This window comes from Cuculus canorus, chromosome Z, assembly GCF_017976375.1.
Source record: "Cuculus canorus isolate bCucCan1 chromosome Z, bCucCan1.pri, whole genome shotgun sequence".
Lineage (NCBI taxonomy): Eukaryota > Metazoa > Chordata > Aves > Cuculiformes > Cuculidae > Cuculus > Cuculus canorus.
The window spans coordinates 47,517,163-47,537,090 of record NC_071441.1 but is presented as its reverse complement, the minus strand read 5'-3'; the positions used below and the strand labels follow the sequence as shown (position 1 = coordinate 47,537,090).

At 42.6% G+C, this 19,928-nt stretch overlaps 2 protein-coding genes across 2 annotated transcripts in view; one reads left to right on the top strand and one right to left on the bottom strand.

The window, feature by feature from the left end:
• The first annotated feature begins 2,374 nt into the window (after positions 1-2,374).
• GNG10 (G protein subunit gamma 10) lies at positions 2,375-12,747 on the top strand. The gene is made up of 3 exons (XM_054054031.1): positions 2,375-2,544; positions 6,229-6,360; positions 8,460-12,747. Exons 1-2 carry the CDS (start codon positions 2,464-2,466, stop codon positions 6,352-6,354), a joined length of 207 nt encoding a protein of 68 aa, XP_053910006.1. The 5' UTR covers positions 2,375-2,463; the 3' UTR covers positions 6,355-6,360; positions 8,460-12,747.
• Positions 12,748-13,301: 554 nt separating this feature from the next.
• The window catches only part of SHOC1 (shortage in chiasmata 1), a 50,186-nt gene continuing 43,559 nt past the window's right edge, over positions 13,302-19,928 (bottom strand). Inside the window, exons 23-27 of the mRNA XM_054054032.1 lie at positions 19,603-19,734; positions 18,121-18,270; positions 16,759-16,921; positions 15,992-16,543; positions 13,302-13,620 (exon numbers count right to left, since the gene is read on the bottom strand). Coding sequence (XP_053910007.1) covers positions 13,520-13,620; positions 15,992-16,543; positions 16,759-16,921; positions 18,121-18,270; positions 19,603-19,734 — 1,098 coding nt within the window. The 3' untranslated portion in view covers positions 13,302-13,519. The remainder of the gene's footprint in view (positions 13,621-15,991; positions 16,544-16,758; positions 16,922-18,120; positions 18,271-19,602; positions 19,735-19,928) is intronic.

The window sequence follows — 19,928 nt, the reverse complement described above, 5'->3', positions numbered from 1 at the left end:
CACAACAGCATGCTGTGGTTTCCTCTGTAACTCAGCCCAGGTCAGAGTTCCCATCATCTGTTGGTAAAAGGGCTTCTGATACCATATTTCTATGCAGGAATTGTAATAGGGAGGCGTCAGGGCATGAGTATAGACAAGTAGGGCTTGTGTCATTTATCACACCTGTAAAGCAAGTCCCTCAGAAGTGTTTCTGCTAAAAATTGTGCTGGGTTAGCTGGCTTTCGTGGAGATGGTTTCTGGGCGAGATGGTTTCTGCTGCTACTGCCAAAGCCCATAATGTATAAGTTTTAAAATGCTTATGATTAATTTTTGAAGCAAGAGATTTCTAGTTCTGCAAAGGTTCTTTGAAGAGGAGCTTCTATTCTCTATGCCTCTTTTACTAGTTTAGCTTTCAGTGGTTCTTGGAATGTCATCTCAGTTTTCTGTTTAAAATAACATGTATTCAAAAGCATATTAGAAGTATTAGGCCAAATGGCTAATTTCTGTATGTTAGCAAACATTAGTTCCTCCAAAGAGGAACTGCTGGGTTTGTCCTTCATCTCTGCTGCATGTAGGGTAACTGTAAACTTAATTCACTCTGTATTTGGTGGTCAATTCCAATCTAAAACCTGTTAAAGAAGGTATGTAGGATAAGCTGTGCTTGCTTTCATGAGATAAACGTAGGGACATTGCAAAGATGCTCCTGAAGTGAGAGACCTTCACGGTGTGGGTGGATTGCTGCTTCATCCCCTAAACACAGCCTCCTGCAAGAGTGCAAGGGAGAAGATTAAGTTGTTGTGATAGAAACTAAGAGAATAAAGGTAAGCATAAGTAAACCAAGATGGATTATTAGGTAAGACAATTATATCTGGAAAAAAAATGAGGTACAGGCATGCGAGAGACTCTAAACCTGTGGTCAGTTTTACAGGCTAACAGCTCTGCTGCATTTGCCTTTGTGCCTGATTTTGCTCCATCTTTTCCATCCCAAGTCAAGTATTATATTGGGGTTATACAAATAAGCAGTTAAAACACACGTTTGTTTTCCATTTTTGCCTATGTTAGTTCTGATCAAGATTAATATCCTGACCTGACACTACAGCAGGAAATTGGTGCATTGGAGAGGTGGTCACAGGGGAGGACGGAACTGTGTCTTTCAGTGGCCAACAAGTGAGTGGAGAAGGGAAAGTCAGCAGCTATTGTTCAACCTGCTGGAAATGAGCTGTTCTGCAGGCTCCGTTTGGGGTTTCCTCTTTTCTCAACATATGAGTCTATTGAAAAGAACCAGATGCAGGCATTAATTCATGGGCTACAGCAAAAAATTTGCTGGGTAGTGACATTGCAGTCACATCTCTGTGAGGGAGGTTAGAAAAAACTTCAGTATCTTTTCAGTGCTGTCAGTGTTACAGTGACACTTTGTTAGCTGTTAGTTTGTTCATCCTGGAGAAGAGAAGGCTTCAAGGAGATCTTATAGCAACCTTCGAGTACCTGAAAGGGGACAGAAGAAACCTCAGGAGGGACTGTTCACAAAGGCTTGTGGTGATAGGACGAGGGGGAATGGGCATAAACTGGAGAGGGGTAGATTTAGATTGGACATTAGGAAGAATTTCTTCACCATGAGAGTGGTGAGACACTGGCACAGGTTGCCCAGGGAAACTGTGGCTGCCCCATCCCTGGAGGTGTTCAAGGCCAGGTTGGATGGGACCTTGGGCAGCCTGATCCAGTGGGGGTCCCTCCCCGTGGCACAGGGGGTTCGAACTGGGTGATCTTTAAGGTCCTTTCCAACCCAAACCATTCTATAAGGTCAAATAGATCTATGATCTATTATTACTCTGTACAACTACCTGAAAGGAGGTTGTGGAGAGGAGGGAGCTGGCCTCTTCTCCCAGGACAAGGGGGAATGGCCTGAAGCTGCTCCAGGGGAGGTTCAGGCTGAATATCAGAAAAAAATTCTTCACAGAAAGAGTAATCGGGCACTGGAACAGGCTACCCAGGGAGGTGGTCGAGTTACCTTCACTGGAGGTGTTTGAGGAACGGATGTTTGAGGAACGGATGAAGTGCTTGGGGACATGGTTTAGGGAGTGTTAGGAACGGTTGGACTCGATGCTCCAGTGGGTCCTTTCCAACCTGGTGATTCTATGATCCTATGATCCTATGACCCGACCGGGACACCCCGCGGGGGGGCGGTGGAGCCCAGCGGAGGCCACGGCGGGGGGGGCGGAGCCTGGAGCGGGGCGGGGGCGGAGCGGATCTGGGGACGGCGCCTGCAGAGAGGCCGGAACGGGGCCGGAGCTGAGCTGCAGGCCGCGTCCGGGGCTGGTGGGCGGAGCCAGAGTGGGGGCGGAGTCAGGGCGGAGCTGGGGGCGGGGCTGGACCCGAGGCGGGGGCGTTCCCGGAGGGCGGACCCGGGGGCGGGTTGGGGGCGGCCGCTGCCCTCGCCGAGGACGCGCAGCCCGGCGCGGCCGTACCTCCCCCGCGGAGCCCGGGATGTCGTCGTGCGGCAGCCTGAGCGCCATGCAGCGGCTGGTGGAGCAGCTGAAGCTGGAGGCGGCCGTGGAGAGGATCAAGGTGAGCGGCTGCTGCCGGCCCTCCTCCGGCTCTAGCAGCCCGTGTCCGGCCCGGTGCCGCCCCTGCAGCGCCGCGACAAAGGACGGAGCCGGGGCGGGGTCGGCTCCGCGCCCGCAGGAGCCGTCCCGTGGGGATGTAGGACCGCTGGGATGGAAAACATCTTTGGGATCAGGATCCCAGGCGTGCCAGCCCGCCTCTCAATCACATCCACGACCAATCCATCAACACCTGCAGGGATGGGGCTCGAACACCCCCTCCCAGTGTCCGATCTGAGCCTCCCCGGGCACAGAGTGGGGCTGTTCCTCTCGTCCTGTCCCTTTTCCATGCAGAGACCCGCAGCCCAGGCGGTCCTGTCCGCCCGGTGTGCGGGGTTTGCCCTGGGATCCCCCCAACAGGTGCCCTGGGTGCAGGGTTTGGGCTGGGATCCCCCCGCAGGTGCCCTGGGTGCAGGGTTTGGGCTGGGATTCCCCCGCAGGTGCCCTGGGTGCGGGGCTTGGGCTGGGATCCCGCTGCAGGTGCCCTGGGTGCGGGGTTTGGGCTGGGATCCCCCTGCAGGTGCCCTGGGTGCGGGGTTTGGGCTGGGATCCCCCCCAGAGGTGCCCTGGGTGCGGGGTTTGGGCCCGGGCAGCCCATGAGGCAGCATTGGATTCGGAGTTCCCAGCTGCTCACGCTGTCAGGGGGTGATGTTCAAATTAATTTGTGTCCCTGCACTTTCCTCTGCTCTCCCCACCTCCCTGCATTCTCCATTTTTCTGTGGCCAGTGGCCGAAGTATCATCGTCCTCCATGTGACAGCGGCGGTGCTGCATCAGGCTGTGAAGACTCGGCTGATTAGCTTAAAATTGGCTTAGAATACCTTTTCTCACTGTTTCTCTGTGAAAATTTGAAGTTCCCATTGCAAAGTGAATCCAGTGTGGCTTCTGGATGTCATCCCCATTGGTTCATTAATGATACTGAATTTTCTAAGCGGGTACCAAATCGGCAGGCATTCGATTTACTGAGAGTGACTGTGGTTCATCACTGCAGGGATGTCTGGGAGCCTGTAGGAAGTGATGCAGAGTAGGAATGTAGGCTCTTGTGGCAAGAGGGGTATTGTCTAGCAAAGAAATGATCTACCAAACATTTCTGATATTTAGTAAGAAATAAGGAGGAATTTCTTCATGATGAGGATGGTGAAGCACTGGCACAGGTTGCCCAGGGGAGTTGTGGCTGCCCCATCCCTGGAGGTGTTCAAGGCCAGGTTGGATGGGGCCTTGGGCAGCCTGATCTGGTGGGAGGTGTCTCTGCCCATGGCAGAGAGGTTGGAGCTAGATGATCTTTAAGGTCTCTTCCAACCCAAACCATTCCATGATTCTATGAAATAGCCTGGATCTTTGTTCCTGCTCATTTGAGTTGTATATCCCCTCCCTGCCTGTTCTTTTTTTCGAGTGGGGATGGTATATAAAACAAGTATAGTCTAGTTTTTTGGGAGCTGCTTTGTTGCAGCAAAATATTATGGAGCTGGGCTTCTCAAGGGTACATATTTATTATGAGTTTACTGGTTCTCCAGGGACGCTCAGTCTTCTCTTTCTTGCAGCCTTGTGTAAAGCAGTCTCTTTCCAGGTCAGCTTTTCTAGGAAACTGTTCATGTCTTTTTCAGAAGTTAAATGATGCATGATTAAAAATGTGCCTTACAGAAAGGATCATGTGGATTTCTTGACATGCAGTGTAAAAACGGTAGGGAATACATTCAGCCACCGAAAAAAAATTACTTGGATCAGTTTTAGCAGACACTGAGAGAGGAGACAATGTTATTTTGGCCACTTTGAATAGACAATGTGTTTTGAGTCGGAAGCTGGATTTGAAAGGATTTTTAAAAATACATCCCATGCTACAAAGTTCCAATGGTGATTTTGTTTACCCTGCCAGCTAAAAAAGCAGACAGGAACAATATTTTCAGAAAGAGGAAACCAAGCAGGAAAGAAGTACCCACACACATCTTGCACGCAGGAGGCTGCTGCAAGGAGTGTGATTGTCCTGTGATGAAATGCAGCAGAAAACCTTGTACTTTGTGTGTGAATTAGAGGAGCAAAGAATGTTACAGGGGCATTGGTAGAGCTAAAAGTAGGCAGATATGTCCTAGAACAATAGTCTGTTGCCATATGAATAGTTCTTACACAGATGTCAAAAGTCAGGCTTGTATTTTTTCCAGGAGCACCAGTGTACGCATAGCTTGGTAGATGTGGCAGAGTTTGGCATCAAAGTACAAGGAGATTGAGCGAGGAGCTGCTGATCATGCTGTGGTCACAGGATCCTGAATGACCCTCTGCTCATTTTCCCAGGAAAAAGCTCCATGCAGCCTTGGCAAGTGGCTCTGCTTCCTGATAGCCGTGTGGTGCACAGCAAGGGATCGCTGCCATGGTTGAGGGAAGGGTGTGAGTGCTACAGGAGGTCCAAGAGGCTGGGCAGGGTGTAAACACAGAGGTCCTCCTCACGGAAAGGAGGAGGGACAAAGCCCATTGACTAGCAAGGATCCTTGCTGTGTATGCTTCTCCCTGTACTCTTCTCAACGGAACCTGGGAGGCTGTGGGAAGATGTTTGTCTTCACTCCCCAGAATGCTCATGGCTACTGGGAAAACTCAGGCATTTACCAGGATGAGTGTCCTGGAGGAAAGTAGAGAGGTAGTGAGCAGGACAGCAGTGAAGGAGCAAGTGAGAGCACAGGGTAGGCCAGATTTCCCCTGTGCTTTCAGATATTCTTAGATGGGATGGCCTGGAACCAAAATCCCATCAGGGCTCCTGGGTGGCCCATTCAGTCAGGAGGCTGGGAAGCTTGCATGGCTGTTCTAGCTATTGTCTTGTCCTTTTGCTGGCAACACTGCAAAGTTCTGTGTGGGGAAGAATCAGTATTTTGGGAGTCCTATAATGAAGCCAGAGGTGAGGTCAGAGGAGGACTTGTGTTCCCACCAGTATGCTCAGTATTTCCTTTTATAAAAAATGTAGTGGCAGTGTGGGTCTTGACGATTCCCTGCAGCTGTTACCAGTGCGTGTCTGAGAAATCAGGAATTCCCGTATGTTTTCCTTCAAAAAATACAGACACACAGCTGACTTGTTGTCCATAGGGAGAGCAGGAGAGTTCAGTGCTAGAGGCATTTTGCCTTGTAGTTTCTGGGATTGTTTCACAGCTCTGGACTGTCCTCTTCAGCGGCCAGAAAGTGGATTGGAAGCTCTCACTTCACTGCAAGGGAGGAAGGTGGCAATCTGGACTTAAAAAGCTTTTCCATCCTTATCTTTTTGCTTTCATTCCTTGTGTATACTCTGTGTTGCAGAACAGTTTGGATATTTAAGTCCTTTTAAGAAATTATCTGAGGATGTAGGATTTCAAATATAAACCTGAAAGCAGTACAGTAGACTGGAAAGTACCATTGTTATGTTCCTGTGCATTTTAACGAGGACAAATTCTACTGCACTTGCACCTCAGTCTTCTACGCTCCTCTGGGTCATCACTGGCATAGTATTTCATGTGTATTCCATCAGAGCTTTGTAAATGTGCACCTGTGCTGGTGTACTTGGTGTTTGAGAATGCAAGAGCTGCCTTGGCTGCTTTCCAGCTCTCCTTGATGATGGTTCTTCAAGAGGAAGTGCCTGATAGCTGCTTGTGAATGAATTTTCCTCTCTGGGTTTGTTTTTCTTCTTCCCTTACACAGGTCTCTCAGGCAGCTGCAGAACTCCAGCAATACTGTATGCAAAATGCCTGCAAAGATGCCTTGCTTGTTGGGGTTCCTGCGGGGAGCAATCCCTTTCGAGAGCCCCGATCCTGTGCTGTACTCTAAAATCAGGTAATAAAATCACAGACACCACGACAACAACTCTTATTTGAAATGCAAGCCCTAGGAGGGACAAGGGCACATGGTGATAGTTGTTTGAATGTTGAGTTCTTGGTAGTGTTTGTCACTTCCCTGCTGGCATTACAGATTGTTTTCCGTATTTTCTTGGTTTGGGTTAGAAGGGAATTTAAGGATCATCCAGTTCCCACCCCCCTGCCATGGGCAGGGACACCTCCCACTAGATCAGGCTGTTCAAAGCCTCATCGAACCTGGCCTTGAACGTCTCCAGGGATGGGGCATCCGCAGCTTCCCTGGGCAACCTGTGCCAGTGCTTCACCACCCTCACAGTAAAAAATTTCTTCCTAGTGTCAAATCTAGATCTCCCCTCTTTCAGCTTAAAATTGTTACCCCTCATCCTATCCCTGCACTCCCTGATAAAGAGCCCCTTGTAGCGTTCCTGTAGCCCCCCTTTAAATACCGGGAGGCTGCTATGTGGTCTCCCTGGAGCCTTCCCTTCTCTAATATGAACAATCCCAACTCCATATGTGGGCATCCCACTCTGGGTGTGGCAATTGAAGTATGCCTCTTTCCTACAGCTCTTTCTAGAGGTGTTTTGTTTATGAGTTTTTTTTCTTTTGGTTGGCTGAGTTCTGTGTCTGAGCACCTTGGGTCCTTAGCAGCATCTGTGACAGACGGCTGTGTTTGACACAGCCAGGCGTAAACCCAGTCACGTATCCAGCTGAAAGAAGTAAGACAAAGCCGTGCCCGTTGCCTGTGCTCTGATGCCTGGCCCACAGCTTAACCAACAGCCTCTTTAAAATACACGCAGTTCATTTATCAGTGTCTGTCCTTAGGCTCTTTCTGTTGGTACAGCATCAGATGCAGTGGAAGCAGAGAGGAGCTGAGGCAATCTATAATCACATCCTTCATACCTGTTTTTAGCACAGGTCTAAAGGTTGAGGTACTTATTAAACTCTGTCTCCCTTAGTGCTCTGCATTGCTTGTACCTGTGTAACGCTTGCAGGGTGGATGGGTGACCATCCAGCATCTGGAAATCTTTGGGATCCAGTTCAGTGGTTCCTGCTCATCTCTCCCATCTCCCATACAAATACCAGTGTTTGCAGATGGAGGAGGAAAGGCCGTGTGTTCTAGTAGTCTTGAGCTGGATCACACCATTACTTTTCTTGGAAAATACTATTTCTTCTGCATGAAAAGCGAATGTGGAAGTAGAATATTCAGAAGGGGTTACTCTTCTTTAAAAGAGAAAAATAAAAATAGTTCCTGCTGAAGAGCTGAAAAAACTGCAGAGAGAGGAAGAATCGCTGAATTCTGTTCTGTCTTTGAGAGTGTTATCAAAGCAAAAATTAATTCTTTTTATTAAGGGCAGAATTCAAGCTAGAACATAAAGTACTTGTAAAATCTTCCCCTTCCTGCTGCCAGGGTTCCTGAGCTTGCAGTTGTGCCTGTGCCTCATCTATAGTGTGCGTGGATTGTTGCTGCGTAGGTTTGACAGTATGATATTGAACCTGAAGAGAGAGAACAGCTTAGCCTGAGACGCTTTTCTGGAAATACCTGGGGACGGGGAACCACAAGCAGAATATTTTCTTAATTTAGGTACCATCCTTAATTCTTCTTGCAAATAAGAAAAAATTGGTAGCGATTATGGCAGTGTTCTTCTGTTATTGATGGAGCCTTTCTTCTTCTCTTTTGTGTCTCTCTGTCTGTATGTATTCCTGGGGTTTGATTGCAATACCAGATAGGATAAAAAATTATTTTCTCAGATGAGTTCAATGGTGAATTTATGATACTTTTACAAATGCATGGTTCAACCCAAGATGTCATTTACGCGGATAGAATGATTTTATGTCATTTATGCTGATAGAATGATTATCTAGTTTGTTATTATTTAGTTATCTTAGGAGCTTAAAAAACAAGAGCAAGGTTGAAAGACCAATTGAAAAATTTTGTACTATTCAAGAATGCCAAACATCCAACAAAGTAGTCACTAATTTTTTCTCAATGCAAAGGAGCTTTTGTTGTTTATAATTTGTAAGAGAAATGTATAAACTTAGGAACACAGCATTTAATAAGCCTATTTTTTGGTCTTATAGGGAGGTCAATGGAGAGTCGCCTTCAAGCATGACACGAATTACAACTGCCTTTCTTTCACAAGAAGAGCCTCTCCCCGTGTTCTAAGTTTTGTGTGGCTAAAGGAAAGTCCTAGATATTTATCTGTTTGTTCTTGTGCATCTGTCCTTCACTATCTTTTGCTAGTGTTCTTAAAAGTTTTTAATGTAACTCTTATTCTTTTCCTAATTGTCACCACTGCTACTACACTGTGCTAACTATACAAATATGACTTCAGAAGTTTACATTTTAGAAAAGAAAAACATGGATTTTTACCAAATTACTTACTCCTGTCTTAGTGAACTGTTACACCAGAAGGATACTAAAATATTTGTTTTTCCCAAAACAAAACATCAAAAAATTGAATCATTATAAGTATAAAACTTAATGCTGTTAGTGCTGGGAAGTGTTCTCAGGAGGAATTTTCTTCCATTAGCAAGACTGGAGCCAAATAAATTTTTTTTCGAAATGCATCTAAGGAAACGTATTAGGGACTTTTCCAAGTCCATAAACAAGAGAGATTATAAACTGCTGGGCACAATGTGTAGCACAGGCTTAATTTGTAAGGCATGTTTCTTATGAGATTTCTCACTGTAGTACTTCTAATTTGTATTTGTAAAAGTACTGCCATGGTGGAATTTCCTTGATGTGTTAAAAATGTGACCAAACAGACACTAAAAATCCACAAACACCCAAAGATAGTTGCATGAATAATTGTCAGGTTTTGCAATACAGAAAACTTATTAAAATGTGCGTGGTCATTTGCTTTCAGTTTTTTATAGAGCACTTTTATGAGGACAACTAACTTTTTAAATTTTGTGTACTTTCTATTGTTTGTATTAATTTTTTAGAAGTTTGAAAATAAAATTCCTTTCCCTACTGGCTTTGAATTAATTGTTATATTGCAACAAAGAGCAAATATTGTAAGGAGGTTGATTCTTTGATTTTGCATTGGGACGGGAGACCTCAAGCTGTTTTGCTTTTTGTGAAGCAAAGGTTCTTGGATTTTTAGAAAATGTGTCTTGTTAATGGAAAAATGCTATTTCTAGCTATTTGCCTTTTTTTGTAGTAAATAGTAGCAATGTTATCAGGCTCACTTGTTCATTTTGAAACTGTAAGGAAGAAGTTTGCAGTGTGAGTATTTATGCCCACACTGGAATTCTAGATGAAGCATGGCTCTTACTTGCAGAAAGGTGATCCAAGGCTCAGATTGAGGTCAAAATGCTTATGTCTTGGAGGGAGAGGGATGAGAGCGCATCAAATGCCTTTGAACCGCAAGCATCTGGCTGCTGGCGATTCCCTCCCAGACAAATTCTTCCCATTTCTTTTAAACAAAGAAACCCCCCCCCCCAGCTCTACATCTGTTTCTCTCCCCAGCCACCCCTGCTGCATACACTTGCCTGCTTAGCATCCTCACTTGGAGCTTGGGTTCTGGAGTGGCTGGCATAAAGATCTGCCAAATTACAGTGTTACAGAAGAGAGCAGCCCCTCGACTGCTGTGGTCTCTTGGCTGCCCTGCCCAGGTCCCTGTGGCATCTTTCAGCTGGAGCACCACAGTCAGCCCGTGTCTGGGGAGCAGCGCTGCTGATCTCAACTGCATTCATGTCTTGGAGCAGCAATGCACAGGAAAAAAAGGCCTATGCAGCAGTTGTGAGATGGGTTGGGAGTGCTCCATGCTGCTGTTCCTATGAGTGTCCTGGTTATTCTGCAGTGCCATGGGAGGAAGAGGTTGGATCCCAGTCTCTCCAGAGGACTGTGCTGCCCGCACCTCTTTGCTCTCGTGGCAGCGTGCAGCCGAGCTGCTGGGTACAAGCAGGAAGAGGGACGACAGCCAGTGCCACCTACGCCCTCCCAGGCATAGTCTGAGACAAAACCCAGGTGTCGAAATGAGCTCCAGAACAGGGTTGACTGGCATCTCCCCTGTTCCTGTGGAGAGTCAGTGATGAGGTGCACCGCTGCTGGGTATTTTGTGTTGGCGAATTGAAGCAGCCAGCATCTCAGCAGACCAGCTTCTGCAGTTCTTATCTTTTGAGGTAACCAGGGAACCTGACAAGTGATCCTGGGCAGCCATCTGCTTCCATAGGCAGCCGAACAGGGTACCCCTTACTGCCCAGGCAACAGGACAATGTCTCATCTCCAGCTGCAGATGCACCTGGGTTTCCACTGCTTTGCTGAACTAAGCACAGGGATGACTTAGACTGGGACAAGTATCACATTTTGCTGCTCCTGCTTTAACAGGTATAATCTGCAGAGGAGTGGACAACAGTGGACAACAACCTCTTGGCTTCCTTGATTACCAAGACCATCTGAGAGGGCTGCCTGTGGAGGTCCCAACTCCACCCGCTGCACAGAGGCCTCAAACCAGTCTCATGGCAGCAGGTTAAGTAAGCAAATCAAGTGAGTGCACGTGTATGTAGGCCAAGCGCCTCGCATGAGCCACAAGGTCTTTTCTTGCTGCCATCTGTCACTGTCCCTCAGCAAGGCTCCTCCCTCCCTTCAGGTGCCACCTGCCTGGCTGCGCAGCATCTGACAGATCTGATGCAAGCACTGTGTCCCAACCTGCTGACAGAGGACTGGCGATTACTTCTTTTGTATTGCACATTTTTGGCTGATAATTAGTTCCTTTCTAATTCTTAGTTATACATGAAACAGAGGGGAAGAGGGGGGAGACAGTTGCGTGTGATAAATTTGTCACTGTGTGTGTATCTGTGAGAGACTGAGAGTCATAAACAAACACTACAAAAACCAACTGGTCATTGCAAGCCCTTTTCCTTACTTTCCACTACAGTAATTAACCGTACACTGGCATTTTTTCTTCCTAATGGAAACTCGATGCAGACAGTACTTGAATTTTCTTTACTTATTTAATGCAGGCGACATGCTTTTGATTTCAAAGTCATCTATAAATTATCTGAGTCAGTCTTCCGTGACTGTTCATGTGGAAGTTTTGGTGCCAGCCTTTCCCTGTGGGGAAGGAGAACATAAATACATTGTGGCAGCGGCAGCCACAATTTCCTCCACTGCGGTCATCTGTGACTGAGACTTTGTAGAGTGTCAGTCTTAAAAGAACAGACTTGTGGGCCTGGCAATCTGGGAGACAGTTCTGATAAACAGAGCCAAAACCATGAAGCAAAAGGGATGGAAAATTGTTAGGTTAAGTGACCACAAAAATGGGCCAGAAATAATAAGCAAACTGAAATTTTTATAAGTTTTTCTCTTACTCTGGGCAAAATAGGTAAAAGGGCAGCTTGTTTGGAATTCTACTAAGTCTTTTTATGTTACACTTGAATGATTATTTCTAAATAATTTCAATTTGGGTACAAATAATTCGGGAATATTACTGTGAACTAAAATTGTTATTAGTGCTGTCATCATAGCTTTTAGGAATTCTCAGCTAAAACTCCATTTTCTCTGAGACCAAAGTTTTCTGCTAATCCTTAGTGCTGGTTTTGTTTATCCAAATAGTGAAATATGCACTCAATGAAGGCTCAATGTCAATGAAGTATTTTACTGCAAGCATAAACCATAGACTTGGTGGTCATCACCCCCTCGCCCTGAGAACCAAACCATCTCAGCTGAAGGCCACTGAACAGACACTGACAGTCTGGAGCTGGCAGGCACAGCCACTCAAATTGTGTGTGCAGTTACGCTCTGCCATTGCTCCCAGAGTTTCCTTGCCAAATCTTTTGGTGGAAATTGAGGATTCACGTAGCATTCCACCCTCCCTCCTCTGCAGCTTGGAACTGAGAGGCTTTTTTTCCCCTTTAATCTCTTGATACAATATGTGGAATATTTTGATTTAAGCTAAACTACAATTTTGTCTCAGCAGTTGTGGTTTTTTGGAAGTTAGACAGAATGCCTCTCTGATAGCATGTTTTGTTTAAAACTGTGTTTTCCAGACATTGTTTGTTCCTTGAAGATGATAATGCCTTGTGTTAAGTATAATCTGTGCTGAACAATGCCTCTTCTGTACTCACCTCTGTTTGCAGATTCTAATTGCAGATTTTCTGTCTGATAGGCAAGGGTAGGCAGAGCTGGAGCCAGGTCCAAATTAGCAAGAGTTTTGACTGTTGTCAAGTTCACAATAACATTAAAATTAGACCTTGGAAAGTAACAGAATGTGCATAAGATTTCTGTGGAAATTTATACGTCTGTGTGTAAGTGGGAAATATATTCTGTTACCAGCTCTTGTCTCTTTGCACATTATTGATGGAGATCACTCCTGCATGTTGGCCAGGCCAGATAAAGGATGCTTGATTTCTAAAACTCCAAAATGAGTTTTAGAGTGTTTATTCACTGGCATTTTTGGTATCACCCTCACCCCTTCCAGCTGTAGCCTACAACATCTGGCACTGCTTCCCAGGTGACTTTCATGTCCCTGCTGGCCAACGCACTGTGGCTGTCTGAAAAACATGGATGCCAACAAACAGCCTCCATCAGATTATGCAGAGTACTAGGATCACAGTTTAGTTCTCTGAATCAAATCTATTAGAATCCTGAATTTCAATGCATCTTTCGCATGTTGCCCATGAAACAAATAGGCTGTTACCATAGCTCCATCATGATTAGTGACCGCTCAGGAACTTATCACATGGTTTCTAAAGGAGCTGTCTGAAGAAATGGAACTGAGCCCAAGGGACAAATGCAGAGGGTCACACCTGTAAGGTCAAGAAAGCTTTAAGACTTTATGAGCAGCCTTGAGATTCTGGAAGATATTGTCCATCTTTAAGTTTGGAAAGTTGCATGCTCAGGAAGCAAATGTTATGAGCTTCAGTGTCTGGTTTTCTTTGTTCATATTTTATTTTTTTGTTTTCTATACAGGGTGATAAAATACCTTAACATCACTCATGAGAACAAACAGAAAAACAGTAATTCTCCAAGTTCAAGGAACTAGTTTGTTTACTAAAATTTTAAAAACATACAAAAGAATCCTGGATTGGTAAGGATCCCCAAACCCTAAGTTCTCTCTAAAAATGAACAAAAATTGAATCTATTTCCCTTAAAAGAGTTTAAAATATGTATAGTATGCAAATCCTTATTCAATTCAAAAGAATTTAAGCCGTGTTTGTCCATCCCTTCTTCCAGGGACTCTTTCATATGCCAATCTCTTTTTCTTGAACTCTGGCACTTCTGCAAATCCTGAATCTAGAAAAGGAGTGGAAAGAAAACACATGTATGATAAAATACAAGTACAACATGCATGTAGACTTAACATGCATGTTTCTCAGGAGCAGTAAGACATTTCAGCTTTAACCAGTATACTCTGTACAGAAAGTATCAACTGCCATAAAATTAAATGTGTACAGATTCATATTAACCACTAGTTACTTTTACTTCTCACTTTTGTGCACACTGTCCTGTAATAATAATGTAGGACCTTACACAAAACAAATGAACAAACGCATCAACCTGTACTATGATTAACTACAATATCTCACTAAAGATTTTAATCCTTATTTCTATTTCATTAATATTACAGTCAGTACTATTCAGTAATTGTGAAAGTTAATTCTTTTTAACCATGTTTTGCATTATTTGAAAAAGCTACTTATATTAAGATTCAAGTATTTTTACAATAAAATACTTGAGTGGCTGCTTATTCAAATAAGTTACTGTAAGAAAATTCCATCGAGTCTTTACAAGAAGTATTGTCAGAAAGCTTTAACACTGAACTAAGGGTTTAATCTATCCATGGAAATACTGGCTTGACATAGGGACATTATTAATTGCAGTTCAACAGAAGTTTGATCTGAAGCCTGAAGAAATCCCTGGGGGGGTCCCAATGTGTCTTTTTAACTTAACTCTGTAGAAATTTCTTAAAACGTGCATTTCACATTTCTTAAACCCTGCATTTCACATTTCTTAACTTTGGGACTTCAGAAAGTTTTGCTATATTAAGGTGTTCTTTGCATTAGCATGCACAATTATTTATTATACTTATTTTTCCCCTGACTAGTGAGTAATAAAGTAAAATAAGCCTATTCTTCCAAAATCTAAACCAAACCCCACCTTTTTCTTATGATTTGATTCAGATTAAAGTATTGCTCTGCTGAGCAGGAGTATTACAGAAAGCTTATCAGTTGGTGATCACGGTGTTTTCAGAACACTGCGACGTGGTACCAGAAGAATCTGCCCTGATCGCTACTGAGACAGTTGTATTTAGAATTTCATATTATCAGTGCCAGTTACAGGTTACTGAGATACTGTTAACCTGGCAATACCTTGGGTCCCACTCTTAGTTCTGTTGGGGAGGCAATCGTCTGTTCAGAGTACTGTATGAACATTTTAATTTACATACTCTCAAAATTAAAAGCCGCTCACCATATCCAAGTAACCTCCATAATTGCCTTAAGCAGCCCATGAAACGTTAATGATATCAATTAGTTACTGTGATTTCATGAATGAGCCTGATGTAATTAGTGAAAGCATTTTAATACTGTGTTGACCTTGCTATGCCACAAAGAGATTTAATGACAGGCAGCAACAAGGAAAACATAAATTAAACCTGTACTAGGAGTTAGGCACTTTATTTGAGAAGCTTAGCCTTGGATTTTTATAGAATGTGGCACTTCATCTATAGGGAAGCAACAGCATTAAAAAAAATACTGCAATATGTGATGCAGCAATACTTAGTCTGAAAGGGACTGGTGATGCTTCCTTGCTTCTAAGACTCCACAGATATGTACTATGTCTTATCAAAAAAGGTCTTCAGCTAACTAACTTTGAAAAAGTAAACCAGGGATAAGAAAACTACAAAAAAAGAGAATACTGAAGATTTTATATGAGGACTGTACACACCTGCAGGGTAAACAAAATTTTGAAGTACACACTATACCATCTATTTGAAGAAACACGTTTTGGAGTGATTTCAAGATTGAGAGTTTAGCCCTGGAGACATTAGTTAAATAAAAATATTCCTAGAATAAAGGAACTGCATGAAACAGAAAGTTGTTGGAGTGAAATTCTTACTCCATTAAGGCCAATGGCAAAACATAGCCATTAGTAGTACCTGAATTTCACTCTGAGTTTGCTGAATCTACTTTCTGTCTTTTAGATAAAATACTTCTCTGGTATTCTTTTCACCTTTTTATCCAAACCTATGTTTACAAAATACTATTTCCTGTAACTTCTAAAATTTCTGGCATGTTTATTATGGGCATTTCAGGTATTGTCAAAGTCAGAAGAGGCTTAAGCTTACAGTATCAGGGAAGTACACGTTCAACCTTTTATCAAGGAAAAATTATGGCAGTAACAGAATTCTGGTGGGTTTCTTTTTTTTTTTGGGTTTTAATAACATTCTTTAATCTCAAACCAGAAAATTAATGTTTAGGAACATTTTATCACAGAAGAAATGTATATGCAAGTACATTTTCTAGTAAAGAAAACATGCAACTGTTGGATAGTATTTGATTTAACAACTATCTGAAGAAAGTACAACATCTAGTCTTACAGACACTCCTGTTTCCAGCTGAGTTACAAACAGAATTTCAGCAGATTCTGCTTGCTTTGGACATACCTGTTCTAAACTTTTGTTCTGTCCATAAGAATGGTGGACTTTGTTTTCTCTTTCCTTTAGATTCTATTTGGTGAGAATTCAGACTTTGAAGCTCATCTGGGTCAATGAAGAAATCTGAGAGAAAACCATCAGATGCAAATGAATCACGTGGGCATGTGGATGAAGAGTCATTCCATGGGGTCTGGTCAATCAGAATTTCTGGGGTCTTGAATGTTTTGTCTCTCAATTCTTCTAGAATATGCTGAGAGCTCTCCCCAGGTGCATAGTCATTGAAAGTTGCAAATAAATCTCCTTTTTCAGAGTTTTTGGAAGAATGATCAGAGTTGTAGTGCATCCTGAAAGGCTGTCTTTGAGTATGAAGGGAACTAGTAACATCCAGATGAGCAAACTCTTCACAGTCCTTTGGCACAGCAAAGAAATTCTGCTTCCTCCTTGTAATTACTTCTGAAGAACATGATTTCTTTTCCATAAAGCTTGGAAGTTCAGAGTCAAAAAACCCCTGGTGATGATTCAGTGGAGGAATTACGGCTTCAGAACTCATGAGAAATGTTCCTGGTAGAGAAAAATTTGAACCATTCTGTTTGGAGAATGAAAAATTAGCTTATTTCTTTACATTTTACAGAAAAAACAAGATGCCACTGAGGATTTTGACTGCAGTCTCCCTCCTCAGACTAACTGATTTTCCCATGATTAGAAAGGAAAGATTCTAATACACTCAGATTTTCACTTGGTTTCGAAGGAGACACATTTTCTTAGTAATTCATTACCTGCGCTGTTTTGTGCTTTACCAAGTAGCTGTAAAGACTGATGATTTTGTTTATGGTCTGGATAGAAGTTATTACTGTTTTCTGGGGCTGATGCACCTTTCACTGCTGTTTCCAGTGAAGGAGCAGCATTTAGGGTGTATGAAGAGGTTATGTCACTAAAATGCTGAAAGGAAAAAAAAGAAAGATATTTGAGGAGTGTTTACAGCACAAGTCTACACTGTCAAATATGAAGAGTTAAACCAGTTGTTGGGATTCTAAGATGTATAATTTTTTGTGTACTGAGAAGAAAAAAAAAATACACTTACCAATACAGAAGGAGAGATGTGCACAGGAGACAATGTGCCACCTGCCGTAAGTCTATAAACAGACAAGTAGTAGCCTGTCTTTTCAAACACAGGAAAACCAATACCTTAATGTACTTTTTTCTCTTTAGTTAGTCCAGGACTGTAGAAAGTAATGTTTGCAATCATTGGCACATATCATACATCCCAGAGGAGTTAAACTGGTGGGATCTCTGTTTTTTTCTTTTTCAGTCAGTAAACATGTCTTTACACACAAGCAGCTATTACAGTAACATGCACAAGCTGATATCCAATGCCCAAATACGTGTTCACTTGCTCCTTCACCTTAACTGAACACTTCTGATGTGGAAGTTTGTCCTGCCATTTTCTTGACTGATAAAATCTGCGTCTATAATTTTCCTGGACTTGGCCCAACTGAAACAGTACGAGCACACAATTCTAACTGCAGACTGGACAGCTGAGTGAACAGAATGCTTAACCATAACTTTCAGGGATCTTTAAAATGTTTAGTACTATGAGTTTATATTGGATGGGTTTATTATTGTGTAAGAAGATGGGTAAACAGATAGATGGAAGAAAGGAAAGAAGGAACGGTGGGGGGAGGGGAAGGAAGGAAGCAAGCAAGCAAGAGGGAGAGAGAGAAGGAGGGACGTAAATCCTGAAAATAGTTAATTGGAAATCATTTCTTACGTTAAGGAAACATATAAGCACAATACAATGAAGCTTGGAGCAGCTTATATGTTTCCTTCTTACATTAAGGAAACATGTAAGCTTGTCATAATGAATAAACATATAAACTTGACACTTGGAGCAGTAGCTGGCCAAACTAGGATTTTTCCAGTTACAGAAATGTTCTCATCTTCATGGGAACACAATGGTGACTTGACAAAATCTGCTGAGAATTAGCAGGCCCAGCACTCTAGGTATACATGGTGTGTTGAGGCACATAATTTTTAACTGATACCAGCAAATGTGCATGTACCTTCAGATAAGAAAAACACCAGCTGTACCACAGCAGTACAAAAAGTTTGGTCTAATATATAAATTAATTTTGGCCAACCTTTAAAACTTTTTTTGGAAGCTTTGGGAGAAGTTCCTGCAGTTGATCAAAACTTGCTAGAAACAACCTGTTCAGTGAAGATTCCTTCTTTAACATAATCTGAGCAACTAGAGGATTGATACATGGAAAAGCAAGCAGGCATTTCTCTGTCTGGAAATGGAAATTACTTTGTTAGATTAAAATGTGACAGACTTCTTTAAACTTTTCTCCTGTTTCTACAGAATGACATCCCTATGAATTAGTTGTCTAATATACCACAGAAATGGAGCTTTCAAACAGTAGCCCCACAAAACCTTTTTTATACTAGATGTAACGGTGTATTTTTTTTCCTGTAAAAGAGTTAGTTCTGCATAATAGTTTGATTAAAAACCAAGTACAGTTCATATATATTTCTTTTCTAAAGGGAGAAACCAGTGTAGCATGGAAACTTGACTTTAAATGCATTACTAGCTTTACTGTTTATTCTCCATTTTGAGGAGAATTACCTCAGTCAGGGTAAACTGACAAAGCTGGTCTTACAGAAGTAACATCTATAAACAGCAATGAGACAGGTGCCAGAAACAGGAGTTGCTAAGGGGAGACCGAAAGTCAGACACAGGGCAGCAAGGTGAGAGCTGTAGTCTATTAAGAACGTTAGCTTCCAGTTCCTGACTTTCATAAAGCTCTGCACTGAACAGATGCCAGATAATAACCATAATTGCCATATAATAACTTAAACAGAGACAAAATAAAATCAATGACTCCTTTCCCTTTTTAACCAGTATCCTTGACCTCTAAATTGGAGAATATACAATATAACATCCCATACTTGAAACACCATGCCAATACCTGCTTTAAAATGGCTCTGCATTTTGCTAAAGCCAAAAAGGATCTTGACTTTACAAGAGCTCAAAGCTTACACAGAAAATTAACAAATCCATATGTTAAATTCAAAAACCTTAATAGAAGTCTACAAGTTAAAGAAGACCATGTATTTGACTGTGATTGATGGACCTGTTCCAGCATTTCTTGTAAATGTCCAATATCAACTACTACACAAGAAGCTAAACAAATTTCCACCACCTTGTATTAAAGCAAGTCTGTAAATGGTGTCAGACTGGACGTCAGTCACTGATTAGCTCTGATGAACTTGGCTTCCTGCCCAAGTTAGCCGATGTGGATTTGTCTTCTACAATTTGGACACCTTTTCAAGCATAGTGCCTAGAACTGTGGAACTGTACACACCGGCCAGTAGACATGGAGGATAAAAATTTCTGCTGGTTAATTGTGAAAGCATGGGGAAAGTCCAAGTTGCACCTAACTGTGCTAGCAAGGATGACAGAAGCATTACCTATATATGTGTATATACAGGCATATAAATATAAAAGTATGTATATATTCAATAATGCTTATGTTGTTAATATATTTTAAGAGAAAACAAAAAAGCCTAGAAATCTATGAGTCTGAAGAAAATGGTGCAATTTAATGGAAAGATAAGCAAACCTCAGATGGCAAGACAGAAAGCCAGGATTTGTCCAACCACTCATGAGGACTGATATTAGATGCTATCAAAATGTTGTCAGCAATCTGGCGAATTACCAGTGCTGTCTCTTCAATCCCTGGAGTAAGAACTACCTAAAAGCGATACATAATATTTTTGGTTAAAACTTATGCTAAGGAATGTCTTACTTTGCTACAGTAGTGAAATAAGAAAGCTTAAAGGTGACTCTGCGCACAACAGTTGTTAATGTGGAGTAATTAAACCTGATCCATGCTTATCATTTGGAAGAACTCTAACCTCTGACCACAAATTACATCCCTTATTTATG

Coding starts and splice junctions, on each gene's coding strand:
- GNG10 (XM_054054031.1), top strand. CDS start 2,464: ATGTCGTCGTGCGGCAGCCTGAGCGCCATGCAGCGGCTGGTGGAGCAG. Junction 2,545..6,228: donor CGGCCGTGGAGAGGATCAAG/GTGAGCGGCTGC, acceptor TCCCTTACACAG/GTCTCTCAGGCAGCTGCAGA.